We start from the raw sequence: 21,160 nt of genomic DNA on the forward strand, positions 1-21,160 counted from the left end.
CATGTCAGAGTCGCTTGAAATTGTAATTTTTAACTTTCTGCATTTTTTTTTTTTTTAATTTAGGTTATGTAATGATCTCTACTGTAACATGACACAAAAACTCAGGATCATTTACTGTGCTTGTACTTAAAACTTCAGTTTAAATGTCAGTTTCAGGTCAACTTTTGAAACCCCGTCATATTTTCTAGTGTATTCCTGTTGTGAACTCTTAACGTAACATCATGAACTTTGCTTCACGCCTGCATTTGTTCTAGCTGCTGCGACCATAATCCTCCCATGATGTGATGCTTTATTGCTATCGTATAAAGAAAGGAAATTTAAAGTTTACAGAGCACAACAGCAGGTTCACAATAAAGGACCGCCTCGGTTCTTTAGTCAAAGCTCGTATTTCTCCACACTTCTAGTCTTGCTTCCAAAATTTTTTAGTCACATTAAGTAAAATTCTGCTAAACTCCCATTTTCTTAAGTCTAAATCACTTGACTGTCATGCTAAAACATTGTCAGTTTTACATGCAAGCTTTCAAGCAACAAACAAATGAGGCACATATTGCATTGAATACTCTTTATTCATTATTTCTTCTTCAAACACATTTTCCTGATGTACATGTACATTTCCATTCAAAGGAGAAAAAAAAACTCTAGTGAGGTAAAAGTGCTGAAAAATGAAATAGTTTAATGGTTGTAACCATCAAAGTCACAATCACGAAGCTGACAAAAGCTCTTCTGCATTAACTATTTCCAAAAATATATATATAGTGCGACAAAGTTCATATTTTCCCCACTTTTTTTCCCCCCCCATTCAACTTGTGTTACCACAGGCATCCCTTCACACAGGCGCAAACAAACACGCTCCACCACATGTTAACGTAAACACACATCTGTTTCTGCTGCAAACAAAATAAATCATCGTCATACAGAAACTGTAGGACAGCTTCTATCACATTCCTATGGCATAAGACTTGCACTTTATACAAGCATAACCACTAAATATCTCATCTGCATCTCCCCTCTAGCAAAGGATACAGCTACAGGTGTCATAAGGGGGGGGGGGGAAAGAAAAACGCTGTACCAATTAACAGCAGCCCAAACATGTGAGCCAACTCAAGGTGGTGTGAAAGAAACACTGGCAAGTTTACAGCAGAAAAAAGTGGCCAGAAAATAAATGCAAACTACAATATTCCCTTTCCATTCACAGAGTTCAGACATACGTCAGCCCAGTAAAAGAAAAGGGTTAGACACAAGCCCCGCAAAAGCTCGGGCATAGTCATCAGAGAAAGCCACAATAACCGTAAACATGTGAAAGCAGGGTGGGGCAAAGGAGGATTGGGGGGGAAAAAAAAAAAAAAAAAAAAAAAAGGCACTGGACTAGTATTCCAGACTGCTATCAACTTTCTAGGAAAATGCAAATTTGCTCGCAGTCTCTTTGACCTCGCTCTTAACAGCTGTTGGTGAGCGACATCAACAAAAAGCCTAAGAGGCTGGTTTTCACCACAGCAGGCTTCAAACTCCAACTGTGAGCAGCAGCTGGCTCTGCATGTTGCTCCAAGCCTCATCATTACTTCAAAGACCATAATCCACTAGGAAAAAAAGGATTTTAGCCTGAGAGTCAATGTTCTGTCCCCGAGCTTTCAGAGACGACGTCTCAGGGTTAGGAGAACACCACTAAAAATACAGCTTTTGGCACAAACCTAGGAGAGCCTCTGAGTAACGATAACATTTTGGAGCGAATGGGTGTAAAGATAAAAAGCAGGGCTGCTGTCGGGGTGTAACGAGCTGAAGTCTGCAGCCTACCTCCACCTTATCTAGGAAGAGCCTGTAGTAAGGGTGAGCAGAGGGAGAGTCAGGATTACAACAAAGGAAAGACGAAAAATGAAGAGAGGTGGGAGGGGGCATCTCAGGATCAAGGGCAGATTAAACCAATTTGCTCTCATAAATTTAAAAGAAAAACAAAATATGAAGGGGACAAAACTGTCTTCAAAAACATGCAGTCCCTGAGGACCAGCACGGCTCACACAGCAACTGACCAAGGCCTCTTTAAAGTGTTCCACCAGTGTGGGAGGGGGTCTTTACTCTGTGACCTCCAGCTACTGTGCCACCGTACAGCTCGTCAGTGCACTTTAAGTATTTCGTGCTTCGAATGGGGAACAGAACAGTCAGACAAACTGAATTAGCCCAGCTGTTTTAGAGAATACAGTCCTAGGCAAATGCTGGAAAGATTATTCAGTTGAAAGGTGTAAATATACAGCACCTGTTAGGAGAAAAAAAAAAAAAAATCTCAAAATGTCAGATTACAGAATGCATTTGGGCAAGACAGAGGTCAACATGACTACAGCGACGTGACGGCCCAAACTTATAACAAAAAAAAAAAAAAAAAAAAAAACCTAAGATCAAGAGGCTCAGATGGCTGTCATGGGAATGACTGCAGATTTTAAAGACAAAATAAGGTTTGGGACAAACTAATGTTAAAGAAAAATAATCTTAATAGGAAAAAAAAAAATCCCTCAAATTTTAAAGTCAAAACAAAATTACTTTGCTCCTCAACCAAAAATATGCGCATTCACCTTATAAACTTTTATCTAATACAGACAGTTTTATATCAAAGCTTCACAGGCTGAAAGAAAACTTTTGCTAACCTTTCCCCCTTTATGACCACCATTAAAAAACCTTTTAAAAAGATCAACTCTCCACAAAGTGACAGGCACTTGAGTGCTTCAGTTGCTGGTTGTAAAGCAGACTTTTGGTCCAAGAGCATGTTCTTAAAAGAAGTTTAAAAAAACAAAAAACAAAAACACGCTGCAGCTAAGCTGACACGGCACAACCTGCCCCTCAAATGTGACCTGCAGCCAGACCAAACTGATCTCCCTCAATTGTTCTATCAACCCCGACATTATGAGCCAACCAGATAAGTCTGTGGTTATCTCGTACCAACACAAGCCACAGTGAGATCAGCAGCAGCAATACAGGGAGCCGAACTTCTGAGAAACTCAGTGCATTTGGGGGAACAAATTCATGAGGAAATCCTCTCAAACTTGGCTGCTGTGATGTCAGGAAAACCAACAGGAGCAGTGGTGGCCAGAAATACTTCCAGCTTAGGTCATCAGTGTGTTCAGGTGTTCAGAAATTAACAGCTAATATTAGGCTTGGCTACAAATAGAAATTCATAGGTTTGGAGCGGCGACTTCATCTCTGCTGCCGTTTTGGTCGTAGCTTCCACACTGATGAAATTCCAGGTCTGAGAGGGGGAATGGTATCCCACTAGCAGGCATGTTGTCTGCCCTCCCCATGACCACAAAAGGGGTTCAAAACGCTCCGTGTCCCATCAGGCAACAGATGAGGACAGGAAGTGATTCAGCTGCCACATATGTAAGGTGGTAGGGCTGCTGCAGATCACACAACCAGGCTCCAGCTCCCTGCTTCAAAGGTAGCTAACCCCAGGACAAAAAAAGAGAAGGATGATAATTATAGACTAAGAGTAATTGGAGAGGCACCGAGCTGCGTCAGAGGTGGCTCCCATTTCAGGGCTGCTGTCGAGCATGCAGTAGCTGTGAGGGACAACCCTTCGGGCCCCTCCATGTGCTGCTCCTTTTAAGGGAAGAGACAACTAGCCTGTCAATCCGGGACTCCCAGCCAAGCACATTCTCTAAACCCCCCCCACCAGGCTCAGTCCTGTCCATTTGCCTCCCACAATAACCCAGGGGCCGTGGCATGCTGAGGTCAATGGCAAGGCTTTCGGACTTAAAAGACAGGGAAAGTAGTGAGGTCATGTATTTGAGGCCTACGCTGTCTGAGAGTTCCACTCGAAGCCAGTCTCGACTGAAAGGTACAAGGCTGAGGAAACAAGGGGGAGGGAGGGGAGCCAATCTTATGTTGAAATTCACAGTGGAAAAATAAAAAAATACTTCTATTTTTTTTTTCTCTTTTGCATCATTTACAAATCACAGGCACCGCTGGCACAGATGTCTCAGAAATATTTACATGTCAAAATGAATTAAAACAAATCGACTCCTCGCTTCCCGCTGATTTCTGACAGGATATTAGTGTACCACCTTTTCTCCCTCCACAGTAAACTTTAACACCGGTGATGAGCTTTCTCTCCCCCCCCCCCCCCCCTTTTTTTTTTTTTGGCAGTCACCCATTGTTACTTTTTCCCCAATAATACAATAATACTATTTTTCAATATTTTATGCATTTTTTATCAACTTTTTTTCCAACCTTTTTCTTTTTAAATCAAGATGAAAACCAAATGTAAGGCTACGGCATTAGCTCCTCTTTCCTTTCTCCAAATCACAGCCCATACTTAAATTACTGATGGGATAAACCTGGAGGTTAAGGCACAAAATGCAACTCCATTAAGAATGGGATTGATAAACAGTGAAACAACCAAACATGAGAGAAAAAGAAAAAACAAAATCAAAACACTTAAAAATATCACTTTCTATTCAATGACCTAGACACTTCTGTCGGTAAAGGAATGAGAAAACAAAAGCAAAACGCTCGTCCAATTAAATATAATTGTGCCTTGAGAGGAACAAATTATTTATTGCCAAACATTTTTTTATGTTTTTTTTTTTTTCTTAATTTCATTCCTTCTCTTCTCAAAAGCAGCAGCGACGCCATCTTGCTCATCCCAAGTCGTTTGTCTCGTCAGTTACACGGCAGCCATGTTGGAATGTTCTGGTTGGCCACATAGTAGTTGCTGAAGTTGTGGTCCCGGACATAAGGCGCTGGCTGGTAATAGCAGGTGACGCAGGACGCGTCGGGGATCGCGTTCTGCTCCGCCAGGACTCGGAAGGCCATCAGCGAGATGAGGTGAAGGGTCTGCCGCCGCTCGTGACCCATGAGGCACACCGTGCTCTCGTTAACCACTCGCCGGAGAATCATGAGGTAGTCGTATTTGCTCTTCTCCTCGCCAACAAAGTGGCTCTGGAGGTAGGATTCCACCTTACGCTGCTGCTCTCCTATGTCAGGAAAGTCAATGAAGAAGCGTGAGCACATATATCGCTCCAGGCCCTTGAATTCCTCCTCGCTGGCAGGCTGGAAGTCCCTCACCAGCAGGTTGCAGTACTTCAGCAGGCCACCGCCTCGGATCTCCTCAGGCCGCTTGGTGGCAATGAGCTTGTTTCGCAGGTGGCTCAGCGCAGTGTTGAAGTCTCCATACATGCTTTCCCCGCCAACAGTGGGGTGAAAGGCCTCTGACATGGGTGCCTGCTCCACCTCATAGAAGGAGAGCATGGAGTCCAGCACAATCTGAAAAGAGTCCACACTGAACTCAAACTGCCGACGTATTGAGTCCACAAACTTCAGCTCCACGTTACGGCCATTATTGTTGGAGAGGGAGATGAGGCTCCAGCGGTCCTGCTCTGTGTTCACTTTGACTAGCTTCTGCACGTAGGCCTCTTTGAGGGTCATCGGTGTAATTTTCTCTTTGTTCACACCCTCAGGCAGAAAGTCCAGCAGGGTACTGAGCACAACATCCTTGATGAGCTTGAACTCAGCCTCGCGTGGCAAGTCCACCCTGAAGATGACATCCAGGTCCTTGTAGCTCCAGCCAATATCTTGCACCAGCACGTGGCTGGCTGTGGAGCCATTAAGCCGTACGTCCTTCACCTTAATGCCGCTGAGCTCAAGGCGGGAGCGCACCCGAGCCACAATATCATTCAGCTGCACCTCCAAAGTAGGAAAGTTCCCCCGTCCATGAACGGGCACGACCTCAGTCAGAACTTCATTGAGCCGGCTCACCTGCTCCCAAGTCAAGACGCTGAAGGGACAACTGTTTGATTCCTCCTTGTTATCCATCTTCTCAAAAAGTTTAGATTGACTAAGGAGGCAGGACAGAAAAAACAAAATGTTAGTGACAGCCCTCAAGTGTGACACATACCAAATAAAGTCTACCATGTGAAAATATTAGCCAATATTCTTTAAAGGAAACAAAATCATTTTCTCTTAATTTTACCAAATTTGGTCTAGCTGTAGTAATGAGTGTCTAAAGGAGGTGGGGGGCGCAGTTAAATGTAATCAAGAACCATTTTCTTGCCGTGAAACAGGAGCAGCAACAGGAGCGTTCAGCACGAGCACAGGAGAACGCGAGCACGAGACAACCTGCACGCTACACACAGTAAAAGGACAGAGCCCGTGAGGTTTCTAGAACAGCTCACTGCGCAAGCCTGCCTTTTATTCCAGAACCGCTGAGAGACAAACACCGAGCTAGCTTCAAGTCCAGTAAAGCCGGGGGTCTCCCGAATAAACAACCGGTACTACTAATAGTTATTCCCCACTACATGGAGCGACAAAAGTCGCCGCGACACACGTTGGGCAAAATTTTAAACAGCAGTTATTTGTTCCAGCTGACTTGTCAATTTAGCCGTGCGGAGGTCAAAATCAAGTTTTACTCTATGTACAGCAAATAAGGCTCAGTGCTAACAGCATTTAAAACGCGTACCAAACTCTGCTCTGAAACTGACGATAAGAATGCTTTATCACTACACTAGCAAGATAGTATTATGGTTAGCTTAGCCATATGGCCATAAAACCCTTTGTGAATTCAGCGGTTATGCAAAGTTAGAATATCCTCAAGCAACACACTTTAGGTATCTACGTCTCACGTTAAAATAGCGCAACCGGCGACACGTTTTTGAATCGTGGCTACAGCACGGCAAACTTTAAATTTAGCAATTCAAACTTAGCGAACGCACCACTTTCCCCAACTACGAAAATAAAACACAGATTTGCGTAAGAAACTGAGGAGGGTTTTAAAAGATACATACATTTCCAAAAGGCTGTTCTGTAAGCATTCAAAGCCCGAAACGTGAGATGTGAAGTTTGCTGTCACGCACACGCCTCCACATAATCCACTGCCCGACAGAGAGACACAGCCACCGTTTAAAAGACAGCGTTAGAACCACAAACCCACTGAAGACACGCCTGTTTTATATAGCCGAAGTACGACCTTTCCGAAACACATGCACCGCCGTGGCACGACACAGTTCCTCGGACTATGTAATGTGCCGTTTACACTTAGAAAGTACAATGTGAGAAATACAGCGAGGATAGTTAAAATAAAATGCTAACTTTAAATATTAACTCCAAACCTCAGTTTTCATCATCTGCAGATCACATAATAATGGTCGCGTCAGACTGTATCAATGCCCTTTGCTAAGTATCTGATTGGCCAATGAGGTTTATGCGTTGCCAAGTAACCAGGAGCGTCTAGTTTAAGAGTAGAATTTAACTGTTGGTAAGCAAAGATTTCATAATTTAATTTAACTTTGCTGATATTTGCTGATATTTTGACTGTTATAATAAAATCTACTAATTCGTGTTACTTCAAAACAAAAAAGATTCATATATACTCCGGATGCATATTTATTTAAAACAGGGAAGCTAAAAGTACCATCTGTTTCAGCGATAGCTACTGTTAATTATTAGCATTTATGTGTTTGTGTGTGTGTTCACAGTAATTCTGACCCAAAATATTTATCCTGTGCATAATATTGCATTGCTAGTACGTAACTGTTTGTTTAAAAAAATAGTAATTATTACCACTGACATTTGATTAAAGTACTAAGAATGCAGCTATTCTCAAAGCCATTGAATGAGCTAGAATATGGATAAGTAGTCGCTGAAGTACAGAGTAAATGTACTTATACTTTACTTTTACAACTTTCTACTTCCACTCCACTGTATTTTATGTGCAATCATTGCACTTTGTAGTCAATACTCTTTAAGCCTCCAGTGACTTATTATTTTTTTATTGTTAATATTATAAAACTACCTATCAGTGTGTAACTAATTAAAATGTCCTTCAGCTGTAAGTATTGTTTGAGCTTAAAACACTTGTTCTATTACTTAAATAAAAGACCTAAATACTCATTTCATCAATTTCACTAAACAGTCATGTAACACCACCTCTATGATGACATAGGGCTCCACTGAAACCAGAAAATTGTGCCCTGTGTTTTTCACAATCCATTTATTCCTCATTAGATATTCCGAGTTCCTGTGGACACCCCACGGCCTTATTCTTCTTCTGCACTTAAATCAATAAATTCATAAATTAATAATCCTGGAAATACCCCTGTATCTGAGTAATAGAATGCAAATCAGAGGTCAAACAAAAGCAGTCTCTTAAATCTCTTTAAAAATGCTTAAATGAAAACTCTTAATCTTGTTCTGAATTAGAGGGTATTTGATTTTCTTCTTCTTTTTTTATTTTTTTGCAATTACTAGTGACCAATCAATTCACAAATTCCATGGGCTTAGTGTGATCATCTTACACCAGGACAAATGTCTGTCTAAATCTGTCAAACAGTAACCAGTGGTCATTTGCAGTGAGTACAGTTAATCTTCTGTATGTCTTGAAGAAAAGTGTGTTGTTTAATAGATAAGTGGGCAAAATACTTGGCCTTCTACTAACTGTTAACAGCAATACAGGAAGTTATACAGGAAGCAATGATGGCCGATACTTTCCCCAGCTGCTGAACCTACCTCATAGATTTCAATGTAAGAAACCTCACTAGAATTTCACTAGAACACAAACTTAAAAATCCTCTTTAGATCACACCCACATTGATAATCACCACATCTGCATGCTAAGTATCCCCAAGAAAGGTTTTCCCTTAACAATGAATTATTGTTAATGATTCTTTAGAAATAAACTGCAGAATCCCCTGACACTGTGAGAGGACTGAATGAGAACATATAAAAATGAACAGACTTAAAGACAAAAAATAAAGCAATTTATTAAGGAATTGCAGCAAAATCCATAACAAAAAAGGGAGAAAATTGCAAACTGAACAAAGTGAAAAGTACAGTATACAAAACTAATTACATCCCCATTCAACATCATTATATATAAAAAACTGATGTGAGATTTATTTTCCTCGTGTCAAAAACGAATCCCCTTCCACATTGCTCACCCTTACACATAAACACATCAGTGAATGAGTCAGGGAATAGGTGACTTAAGATTCGGTTTCACGAGTAAGAACCATTTCCTTTCCTCTGTGTTGTCCACGACGATAAGACCGGGAGGTGAGATGAAACCACCGATCAGCAGTGTGACGTTTAAGCTGTGTCAGCTGCGTGGTTGGGGATTGTGGGTAGCGTGGAGCCCCTAAGGGAGCCAGGCTGCACACCAGCGTCAGTGAGTCAGCATCAGGAACACTGATAGGAAACTAGCCGATCAGCAGGGGGATTCCCTCCTCCTGTCTGCCTTAGCTTCTCATTTAAGATTTTTTTTTTAAAAATTCTAACTTGTGATGACAGAAACTTTGATGTCATTTTCAGATTTCACTTTAATACAGTTTTAAATGATATTTCATTTAAGCGAACAAAGGGAAGATTGTAAGCTGATAAGGATGAGGAGGTTTACTTTCCCCTTTTATGTGATGAAGTAATCACAAAGATCAGATGAAAGAGGAACTTGTTTTGGGGCAATTGGGCAGTAAAACTGACAGGCTGCAGCTATAATGTTGGTTATCAGCGTTTGTAAAAATGAAAATGTTTGAAAAACAACCCTATGAATTTTCCAGAACACAAGATGATGTCTCAGAATCACTTGGCTTTGAATTTAACTATATAAGATAAGATAGGATAAGATAAGACAACCCTTATTGTTATGTAAGCACAAGCATACAAAAAAATTGGAAGCACTGCTGAACCTGGTGTATAGAGACAAACAAACAGTCACACTACTTGAATAAAAGTGTAATAAGAATATGTTCAATACAATAATAAATGAAAGAATAAATAACTAAATATTTTGTTGGTAACACTTTATAATACCACTTGCAACTAAGGATGTATTTCTCTGTAATTAAATGGAATTTCTCTCTATTTTATTTAAAGTTACAATGTATTTACCTACACATACTTACAGGTAGTTGTAGTAGAATAGGGAGGTAACAATTTGGGTTTTTACATGAAAAAAAAACCTGTGTGTGAAAGTGAGTAATTCTAAATATTTAACAACTTTGGGTATTTAACTGGAAGATACAATTTATTACATAAGCAATTTCAAGTACTGTAAAAGTCATATTAAGTAGGTCACAAGAAGTTGTATGTCACAGGAAAGAAGAAATAATTAGATTGTAAGTAGTAGTGGAAAAGTAATCGCAAATAGTGCCTGATTTCTGTGTATAGTGCTGGAAAGGAGACAAAAATTAGACTCTATGCAATGTTAAATACTACATAGGTAATTTTAATTAATGGCTAATTTCCTGATAATTTTCCAGAAAAACAAACAATATTTCCATACCTTGTACTTTTTGGGGCACAGGTCCAATTTTGGAGTGGATTATTTTCTTGCCTAACAAATCACGATTTATTACTAAGCATTTAAACTTACTTCCAGTATAACTATTTCTTTTTTCCTGTAAAACCTGATGTATTACCCTTACTCTAGTGTACCTACCTCGAAGGATGTTTAAATAAATATAATTAAGTTATAATTTCAAATAAAATTCACTGAAATTCCATTTAATTTCAGGGGGAAGTACACCGGGGGAAGTCACTTATAAAATGCTACCATTTGTGGGTTTTAGACTCAAATTAATCTGATCCCGGAAATTTTTCAGTTAATCAGTAAGATAACATTTTATCATATGCCTTATTGGTAACTGAAGCACCTTTACACTGATTTGGGATACTTTAGAAATAGTTATAAGGCTATGTTTTCAGTTTCTTTCTCATCTTTGAAAATAGTAAAAACAAATACAACAATAATGGACTCCTTATCAAATGATTTGCATATATAGTATATGTCAGTTATCTATGTGTCAGTCAAAGATCTGCTACAGTGTGTCTGCCTGTGGTTTTGGTCCTGACTTCATGCAGAATTGTCTAAGCCTGATGGCAGATGACACCACAAGGCCTCAGGCGGCTGGTGAGTAGTCTGGGTGTGTTCAGAACTTTGACCTTTAAAGCTTAGCTGACATGAGTGAGCCGATAGCTTGGATGCATACACAGATGCTCATCGCCCAGCTACTGCCAGTGTTTTTTTCAGGTGATCCCTCGTGGTATTGTAACAAAACGTTTGTTCATCTATTGAGGGAAGAATGTTAATGGATGTAAGTGAACTTGTGCACTTCATTAAAAACTGACTTTCTGGCGCTCTCTCAGAGGACTGTACTAAAAAGAAAACACACACCATGTGACTATAAAGGGCCCCTATTATTTTTCCTATCCTTTGGTCTATTATACAAGTTTTTATTATATTTTATATTTTTTATTATTTTTATTATACCCTTCATATCCATGTGAAGGGTCTACAGAGTTACAAAAGGGACAGAAACGCACCTGACAGAGTTGTTCTTTCGCACACAAACGACCGCTGCTAGAATGTCTGTAATGCACTATTGGCATGTCTTTGTATACCTGTTTGCCTACTTGTCTGGTCAGTACACTAATATAATACCTGTCTTGCAGCTACTTAATGTGCTTTCTCAGCAATGAGGAAAGAAAACCAAATGTTGTGTCCCTGGGTGCAACCAACCATACTCTTCCTTAAGCTCAAGAACTGAAGACTCTGAACATCAGGTAATCTTAATTTAAACTGCAGTTTCTTATAACTATAAATAGATGGTATGTATATAGCAATTACTAGCACAGTGCTTAGCTGATGTTACCAGTGATTGATTTTCTCTTACATTCACACAAGTGTGAAGAGTCCTTACTGCCCCATACTTGTTATGCCCATCTTTTGTGTACAGTCTGTGCTTCTTAGATTGTAGAAACTTGCTTTTATAGATAAGCATTTTTATAAATAATGATTTATATTCTGGAGAGCACAGAAAAGTTTACCGAAATAAAAAGTAGCCTCTGCTGGTGTCACACCTGAAGAAATACACCTCCAGAATTGTGATGATTAAAATATTGCTATGAAAGCTTGAACCTGACTGGTCTCAGCTTTCTTCAAGCCTGCATGAGCTGGCTGTAGGAATTTTTTCCAGTTCTGTCACAAGATAAGGTAAAGGTCACATCAACACACTCACTTTCAGAGAAATTGGACAGGATTAAACTGCCACATATACATTTACATATACTGTAAATGAACGGTCTCCGGTTAGATTTGAAGGATGCACAAGAATCTGGTAAATGGAAAGTCACAGTCACTGTCATCTACAAAATTACTTTTTATTTAATACAAAAATTGGTTTTTATTGAAGGCTTGTGCAAACTTTCAGCAGCCAACTATACTACACAGTATAGGGCTGACTGGCAGGCTTTAACCAGGGTGGTTGTATGGGGTCAGGCAGGTAGACTGGGGTTTAAAAATGCCTGAATCTGAAACACACTGCTCTTCCACAAAACAATAATGCTTAAAGCGTGGAAATGAACATCTTAAGAGCAGAGAGTCCTTTCATTCAAAAGATAAAAATCACAATTATAGTCTACAGAAGATGGTGCCGACAGGTTTCACTGAGGCTATTTCTTACAACAAAGTAGTTCACGATGAGGCTCGTTATTATCCTGACCTAGAAGAGATGTTGCCGAGTCCTTTAAAAGTCCATTAACCTTAGCCGTACTAGGGTGGAAGCAGACAACACAAATCCTCATCAGGCAACCTACTTGAAGATGAAAACCACCCGGAGGTTTACAGAAATGTTTTTGTTTGATTTGAGGATCTATAATGACAGACAGTGGGAGTCTGGATACAGACGACACAAAGATAACTAGGCACTAAGACTGAAGATGAGCTAGGTGGTTAGCCGCTGCTGACAGGAAAGTACCAATGCAGAAATGACAGCGTGTTGAGCTACTCATTATCTGTCTCTGAAGAAACACTCCTCCAATACTCTGTAACACAAAGACACAGCTATGCAGGAAATAGACCACGCTCTGTGTTATTACCAGGTCGCAGTGAAAGACATCAACAAGGCTGGATTTCCTGTAAGAACTCCTACACGTCATCTCTCACCTTGCCTAGAATCCAGTGGTCATGTGATCTGATCAGTGTTGTTCGCTTTAACAGCTTGAAGATTCAAAGTGCACACAAACTGGTTTCACTGCAGTGATAAACTTTATGCTTCTATAAAGGATTTAAGCAATTCGACAGGCTATAAACATACAAGTGAGACTCTATGGACTTAGAAAAACAAACATGAAAGCAATAAGTTGTTTCGTAACAGGTTTTGTAAAATGTTGAATGTTATTGTCCAACGATGCTGAAAAAAGGGACATTTAAAGAGCTTTCATGACAAACAGTCACTTGATCCATTGTTAATGTACAATATTGATTAGTGCAGCTGAAATTTAACACACTAGGGTTTTAAAGACCAGGCAGAAACATCTGCTTAAATTAAACAAACGCGTTAATGTTCCGAGTACATCGTGTTTCATGTTCTCTGCACCTCCGGTTTACACGTCCACCAACATATCGTTTACATTTGTTTTAGGAAGGCACAGGTAGTACTGCTATTATTGTGCGAGGTAAGATCTAGAAGATTGAGTTACTTTAATCTCTAAGCTACAAATGGGCCACATGGCACATTCAGTGGTCTTAAGAGGGCCGAATGAGCTGTGTGTTTGGGACCCAGGTAATTTCTCAACCAGATCAACAGCGATTAATTACAGTTGTCCTTCTCAGAGGAGTACTGTAAAAATAACTATATATTGTGAGTTAATTTAATAACATGTAGGGGAGACCGGGGATAGTTGTAACATTTTTGACATTTCTGTCTGTAAATTGGAGCTCTTTTAAGGTAGTGGATTCAAAATGTAATGCAAAGTATTTACATGTCTCTGCTATTAAATAGTGCAGCTATTTTCTCTGCAGCACAGTTACCCATTGCATGGTATGGTCTCAAACACGAAGAGTGAAATGTTACAATTAACCCCATAGTCTGGGTTAGTTGTAACATATCCTGGGGTAAAATGTAACACAATGAAATAAGGGTACTAACAAAACATTAGCATGTAATCTTTGTTTATTCAACACATGACTGTACTTAGAGCCATTTATGTAGCTCTGTGTGTGTGTGACAGAATGCAGACATCTAGCTTTTGAACATATTCCAACCCCCCCAAAAAAGACAAGTTATGGAATTTTCTGCAACTGAATATTTCATTAACTTTGGTTGGTCTTCCTCGAGGTTGGCCTCATTGGCTCAGTGGGCATCATAACCTACAACTCTTGCACCAATTTTGAACATAACAATGAAGCTGAAAAAATGTAGTTGTTCACCAGCATCGCAATTCCATTACTTTTTATCATGGCTTACCTTGGTGTGGTTTGCAAAGTGCTTCAGAAAGATGAGGAAATCTGTTTCTTGCACCCATCCTGATTTATTTCCACTACCAGTACTTCCTACTGGTCCATCTCTGACACAGTGGTCTGCATAATGTATGTGTGGGAACACAAACAGTGGAGGAATTGTGTTGCCAATGGCATTACCGCATATACAAAAGCGACCAGTGAACCTCTCTCTGCTGATGTCGTTGCCCCAACTTGTTTAATATAAGTTAAAGTAATAGTGTGGTAAGTTTTAACATCTGCATTATTGTTACAACTAACCCAGACTGTTGCTGTTACAACTGACCCAGACTCCTATAGCCATGAACTAGCTAACATTACAGCCAACGGCTAAAACATTAGCACTAAAGACCTACACAGAATATATCCCCATAGACATACAAATAACATAATTTAAGTTTGATGAGTTTAACTGCAAAGCAGATAATGCTATTAGAAATTGAAATAAAGTAGAAAAACTTACTTTTTGGCATACAAATTACTTTTTTTCATGTTAAATTGTCTGTGTTTGACAAAATGTGCTGATTTTTCACATGTGATAGCAGAACTGAATTGGGCATGCACAGGATGAGTCACATCATTTGAAACTTAGCCCTGATTGGAGAAATTGGAAGTGTTACAACTGACCCACGTTACAACTATCCCCGGTCTCCCCTACTCGAATAATGAATGTAAAGTAATACATTTCTAACTCCTTTACCTGGTAAGGGGGAACTAAGATATGGTTCTTTACTTCTAGAACTTAATAGCAGACTTTGTTTTGTTAGCTCCCAGTTCCTTGTGGTTGAATCCTGAGCTTCACCCAGTATAAAACAGGTGGGAATAGTAGAGACAAAATATCAACTAAATGGAGCTCCATGCAAGATCTTGCCTCGCCGGGTGAGGATGATCATGAGGTATTTGGTGGATCAGGCCACAACTGGGAGCACAGTCACCAAGAACACCATTGGTATTACATTACACTGTAACTGACTGAAATCTTGGAGTGCCCACAAGGTCCCCCTGCTCAAGAAGGCACATGTACAGGCCTGTTTGCCAAAATCTAAATGACTCAGAGAAGCTTTGAGAGAAAGTGCTGCGGTCAGATGCAACCACAGTCGAGCTCTTTTGCATCAACTTGCATCAACAGCTCTCTTGCATCTGCCAACTTGACCTTTCCAAAAAAAATGAAATGCTTAACATGACCCAAAGGACACTACGCCTGTCAAGCACGGAGGTGGAAACATTATGCTTTGGATTGTTTGAGTGGCCTATGGACAGAGTCTTAAGTCATACAATAACACCTTGGACAAGGTCATAGATGGGTCTTCCAGTATGACAATGACCCAAAACATATCATCAAGGCAACAAAGGAGTGCCTAAAGAAGAAGCACATGGAGAAGGTCATGGAGTGGTTTAGTCAGTCTCCAGACTTCAGTCCTACAGAAAATCTGTGGAGGGAGCCGAAGCTTCAAGCTGCCAAGCTTCAGCCAAGAAATCTAAAGGATTTAGGGAGTTTCTGTAAAGAGGAGTGGATTAAAATGTCCGCAAGGCTGGTGACCAATTACAAAAAATATCCTTCTGCTGTGATTGCCAACAAGGATTTTCCCACCAAGTACTAAGCCATGTTTGGCTTGGGAATCAAACACGTACTTCACTCCATGAAATACAAGTCAATTCCTCACTTTTGTGCAATGTGTTTTTTTGGGGGGATATTTGGTTGATATTCTGTCTCTTTACATCAAAACTCTCAATTAAAACAAAACTGCCACAAAACATGAGCTTAGGATCAAATAATGATTTCCTCCACTGTATTATTACAGAGCAGCCAAGGTTCATAATATATGATTACAGAGTTCGAGCTGCAGTTTAAATAATTTAAACAACAGGATTTCAACCAATGTCAAAGTCATTTGGTATTTATTTGTGATTATTTCTGGATTCTCAGATCTCGCTTGCTTTTCTAAATAACTCGAGCGCTGTAAAAACAGCCCTCCTCTGGACGTTCCTCACCAAGCAGTTTGTGTTTGCTGGTGTGTTTCTGTTGTAAATGCAAAGGCCTGTGCTGACAGAACAAAACATCTGAGCATCACTCCTGTTATTTCAGCTGTTTATGCCAAGCCATCTGCCTCCTAAATATGAAAATATGCAGCATGAATGGAGCTGCATACATAGGCAACTTGAATAGAACATCTCTGAAGGGACAGAGGTTTGCACTTTCTCTGACTAGACTACCTAAGTCACTTATATGTGCATCCTCCTACCCACGAGTGTTAGGTGCTGTGCCATCTGAGAGGTGACTCAGTGTGTCCAGTCCATGGGTGGTTAAGCAGCATTGGCCATTAACACATTAAACACACAAAGGCACAACACAGTTCATTTGCATGTACCTTTGTGCGCACCCGTGCAAGCAAACAAGCTGTCACACGAGAGTGCCATTAAAGGTTCCACGATGTCCGCTGACGTAAACATGCGCTAACCTTTTCTGAATGACTCAGTCTGGCCATAAACGCACTGGGCTTCCTCTGCCCCCCCTATGTGCCCATTATTACAGGATCAGTGTTCATCTTAAAGCCAACATGTTCTCCATGAATGTCTGCTGCACTCAGATATCTTTCCGCAGATGAAAAGAAACAGTGTCCCTTTCTTCCTAATCGCCATGAAATTGATTTATTTTACCCCAAAAAGTCGCTTCCAGATATTTATTGCATGCAAGAGAGAATAATAAAACATATTTTAAGAGTGATACAACTGTGGAAAGACATCTGAATGATCCTTGGCGTCTGAGCACAAAAGAAATTGACTGTTAAATGGAATATGTTAGAGCCAGCTAAGAAACATCTTGGGCAGTTTAGTTGTTTTTGTCCATTTTATAGGACAAAGAAATCTCTTCAGAGTTGTAACATCACTTTCCTGAGGCCAAAGCCCATCTGTGTAAGAGAACATTTGTATATTGAAACAACAGCAGAGCAGAGAGACTGGCTCAGGATGAAATTGGCAAAGAGGACACATGACAAAAAGAAAGGCAGGAGAACTTTTAATGGTCTCAATGCAGTGTTAGCAGCACTTAGAACAATAGTCTGTCTGGATGACAGAGGCAGAGATCTGTTCCCAGAATAGATGCTCAATCTCTCCACGCCAAAGAATGCAGTCCCTCCAGTGGCCACTTGAGGCTGTCTCCAAAGATGGGTTGTTAAAGTGCTTCCCTTAACAACTTAAAAAACAGTATTGGACTTTGTAAATATTTCATGAATTCATCACATTGAATTGGGTTTTTTTTATTGATACAGGCAGCATCAGCCGCTAGCTGTCTGGTAGATCTCAGCGATGCTTCTGTTGTTTAGTCCTTTTTGAGCATTTTATGGCATTAATATGACTCTTTGTGTAGTGACCATCCAAGAAGTTTCTACTTTAGATGTGATGAGTGCAAAACGCAGAGCCCAAAAGCAGTGGGTGATATCACAGTGGCTGTGTCCATCTGTTATATGCCGTTTAAAATTTATGGAGGCTGTCCAACACTCTTTACGGGAAAAAGCAGGTTTATTCACCGTGTACCTGGAAAATATGAGACTAAAAATAACCAAGTGCTAAAGCAAATACACTAAATGGACAGCTGAGTATCGTCAAACTACATAAACAGAAAGTTTTCACATGACTAAGTAAACTAAGTAACCAAACAGAGAACTAAGTAAACTAAGAGCACCATTACTCATCTACAGGAATAGGGTAAGTAGCAGCTAGGTGTTGCTAATTAACTGCACTTAATGAATTAATTGCGAGCAGTGTGAGCAAATCTGTAAAAGCAGAAGTTTGGGCTGTTGGCTGGTGTGCAGCATTCAGGAGTGTGTTAACACAATGCCGCTATCTTCCCAGAATCTTCCAGCCTTCAGGTCTGATTAGCCTCAGTTAGCATGTTAAAAGCTCATGACGGTGCAAACAGAATAAGACTGAACTAAAATGGCTTATTTGGAAGGGTTACCAGGAGGAAGTCTGCTCTCTCTAGAAGAATGTGGCAATACAGCCTAGAAAAACATCCAAAAACGTCATCCCACAGAGCCATAAGGTGGTGGAGGACTGAGGACATAGGATCTGATCACCTTAAAGTCACTGAGTTTACCATTAACTCATTTGTATACCAAAATATTCCAATGTGAGGCCACCTGTCTGATAGCTCAAACTTGACTGAAATCGGTTCGTGCAACAGAACAATGATTCCAAGCACAACAGTAAATCTACAACTGAATGACTCAAACAGAAAAGAATCCAAGTGCAGCGATGTCCCAGTCAAAGTCCAGATCTCAGGACTGAATCCTTGGAAAACTTTATTTTTTACATGGCTGTAGTACAAGACCCAAATTATTACATCAGTGGACAGAATTCTGCTTAAAACACAAAAAGACAAAAGAGGATTACAGTCCAAGATAAGGTAATAGGTAATAAGAGGCAACAAAAAACTTCAAACCAAACGAAGCCAAACACTGAACTCCATCATATGAATAACATATGACATTTTTAATGAATGAAAAAAACAAAAGGTCCTGTCGGTGCCTTGTTTTGGAAGAATATCTTCCTGCCAGTAATGAGATCATGACCTATTTTTGTTGCCAATTTGATTCAGACTTCTTACAGGTGCTCCTGACTCAGCATCACACAGACACTGACTTCCTTTTCTGTTTTCTTCTTACACTCAGTTCATCCAGGATTATGATCAACGTCTCCCCTTCTGTCATCCGCATTATCTCACTGCCGGAGCATACTAAAGACATTCACTGTAAGCTGCTGCAGGTCCAACATAAATTGCAGATATGTCTGTACATAAACCCGCAGATTAGAAAAGTATTGACCCAAATTAGTCTTGTTTATGTGAAAAGAAAAGAAAAGAAAAGAAAAATTTACAGGAAATATAACTCATGGCAGTGAATTTCCTATGAAGGCATGACTACATGGATGTCTGTGGCCGATGCTGTAAGTGTGAAATGTCACATTGTGACACTACAGTACGTGTTGTACTAATATAACATAAGCTTCATGTCAGAGTGCTGCAGATAGCTTTCCCTCAACATAACAAGAAACTACACTCTGAACAGCATCAACACACACACACACACACACACACACACACACACACACACACACACACACACACACACACACACACACACACACACACACACACCTAAAGTATTACTACACAAAGTCTGTATATAAAAGAAGGAATAGATGGACAAGCATTGTTTGTGAAGCTAGCATTTAGCATTTTTTTAAATTATTAATATTTTATTTATTTATTTATTTAAATTTTTAAGTTCAATTCGATTTTATTTATCTAGCACCAAATCACAACATCAGCCGCCTCAAATCACTTTATATTGTAAGGTAGACCCTACAACAACAGGGTATTGCTTATTTTAGTCTTTACTTGAAGACATTTGACAGCAAAACTGGGCACGTCATTCACTCTGATTGGATCTCGTCTTCTAGAACATTTTCATCTCTTTTTTATCCTCGATGAAAGTCTCAGTCACTTTTTATCATTGTTTTCGTCATCCATGAACTTCTATTTCGTTATTGTCTTGTTTTCGTTAGAAACTAAATTAAGTCATTGTATTGATTTCGAGGGTTTTATTTATATCTTTGTTTTGACTCTTTTCAGTTCTCCTCTCTTGACTGACAGTACACTAAAGTTTGTTCCTGGATTTTACTAATATATTTTTTATTATATTTAATGTTTTCTGGCTTCTTTTCTTTGCCTTTGTTCTCAAAATGACTGCAGCTTGGACACCACTCTCTGTGTGATGAACGATTTTACTCGTTATTACTTTTTCACATAGACCATATTAGTTCAGTGAAACCCCTCCATGCTCTTGAAGTAGCTCCAGTGCAGTCATAAAGGGTGTTTGCTTTGCTTCCCTGCCTTGCAGACCTGCAGTTTCTTGGCCTTCTCCCTTTAGCTGCCATTCCTTAATGACATCTCAGTCAGTAGAAACTGCAAGCTGCGATTGCTGCACTCTGAAATCTTTTTATAGCCTCCTCCTGCTTAGTAGACATCAGGCAGTTGATCAGAGGAACATGTGGTTGCTGAGTGTTTCCTTAACGGCCGAAGGGCCAGAGAATCATCATCAGCAGGAAATTACTGAAAACAATCCTTGACCTGTCTTACGATTCCAAACAAGTCATTTAACCACAATAAATCTGACTGTTTTATAAGAAGAACACAACATTTTGCACGTTCCTGCAAACAGCAAAAAAATGACACCAAATAAAGGCATAATTTATGAATCATGATCCCAGTTTCAACAATAAGATGTATGAAATGTAAATAAAAAAAGAATCCAAAGATTTGCAAAGGCTTGAAGAGTAAGTGTTACTAAGAAGACACAGCTGAAGGAAAATCTTCATTTAAAGTGATGTGAAAGGATGTCTGTATAGGTTTCAGCATTTTTGCTCCTCTAATTTGTAAACGAGAAAAACTACTATATTTGATTTTGTTTTATTTTCTTTTTTGCACAAGTAAAGGACAGTTGGACAAGTAAGTATTATGTAGTGTCTGTAGAACTGTGTGGTGTGATGATGGCTGTGGGGATAATTGGCGACATGAAGACGTCTCTGTGATGACGTACGCCAGAACGAGCAGAGGCATTTAGAAACTGCATGATGTCTGAGCTGGTCAACAACACTGTTATGCTTTGCTGGCTGATGACACTGCTCACACTTTTGAATCTTTCCAAAACAAATGATATTGTTGGTTATTTTTAGAGAATTTGATCACTATTTATCACTTCATGCCCAGGCTGCACAGCTTCTTCTTTGCCACTTAACACACTGATGACAATTTGTGTTATAGTTTGATAATTTCCTCATTTTTAAGACTGTTCGAGTTATACCTGAACTTTATCTTGTCTGATTTAATGCCAAGGGAGACTGAAGCCT

General features: G+C 39.8%; 1 protein-coding gene across 2 annotated transcripts; it reads right to left on the reverse strand.

The window, feature by feature from the left end:
• Window positions 1–547: 547 nt before the first annotated feature.
• On the reverse strand, window positions 548–7,216 carry tent5c (terminal nucleotidyltransferase 5C). 2 transcript variants are annotated; one of them, XM_026145474.2, is made up of 2 exons: window positions 7,089–7,216; window positions 548–5,818 (listed from the first exon to the last, which is right to left on the reverse strand). In XM_026145474.2, the coding sequence occupies exon 2, from the start codon at window positions 5,794–5,796 to the stop codon at window positions 4,645–4,647; it is 1,152 nt and encodes a 383-aa protein (XP_026001259.2). In that variant the 5' UTR covers window positions 5,797–5,818; window positions 7,089–7,216; the 3' UTR covers window positions 548–4,644. The 2 variants fall into 2 exon arrangements, with proteins under 2 accessions (XP_026001259.2, XP_026001260.2); XM_026145475.2 differs by lacking the exon at window positions 7,089–7,216 and adding an exon at window positions 6,765–6,998.
• Window positions 7,217–21,160: the final 13,944 nt, after the last annotated feature.

Source organism: Astatotilapia calliptera, chromosome 16 (assembly GCF_964374335.1).
Source record: "Astatotilapia calliptera chromosome 16, fAstCal68.1, whole genome shotgun sequence".
Classification (NCBI taxonomy): Eukaryota; Metazoa; Chordata; class Actinopteri; order Cichliformes; family Cichlidae; genus Astatotilapia; species Astatotilapia calliptera.

What these genes read in the sequence shown, in the direction of transcription:
- tent5c (XM_026145474.2), bottom strand. Translation starts at nt 5,796, where the DNA reads ATGGATAACAAGGAGGAATCAAACAGTTGTCCCTTCAGCGTCTTGACT.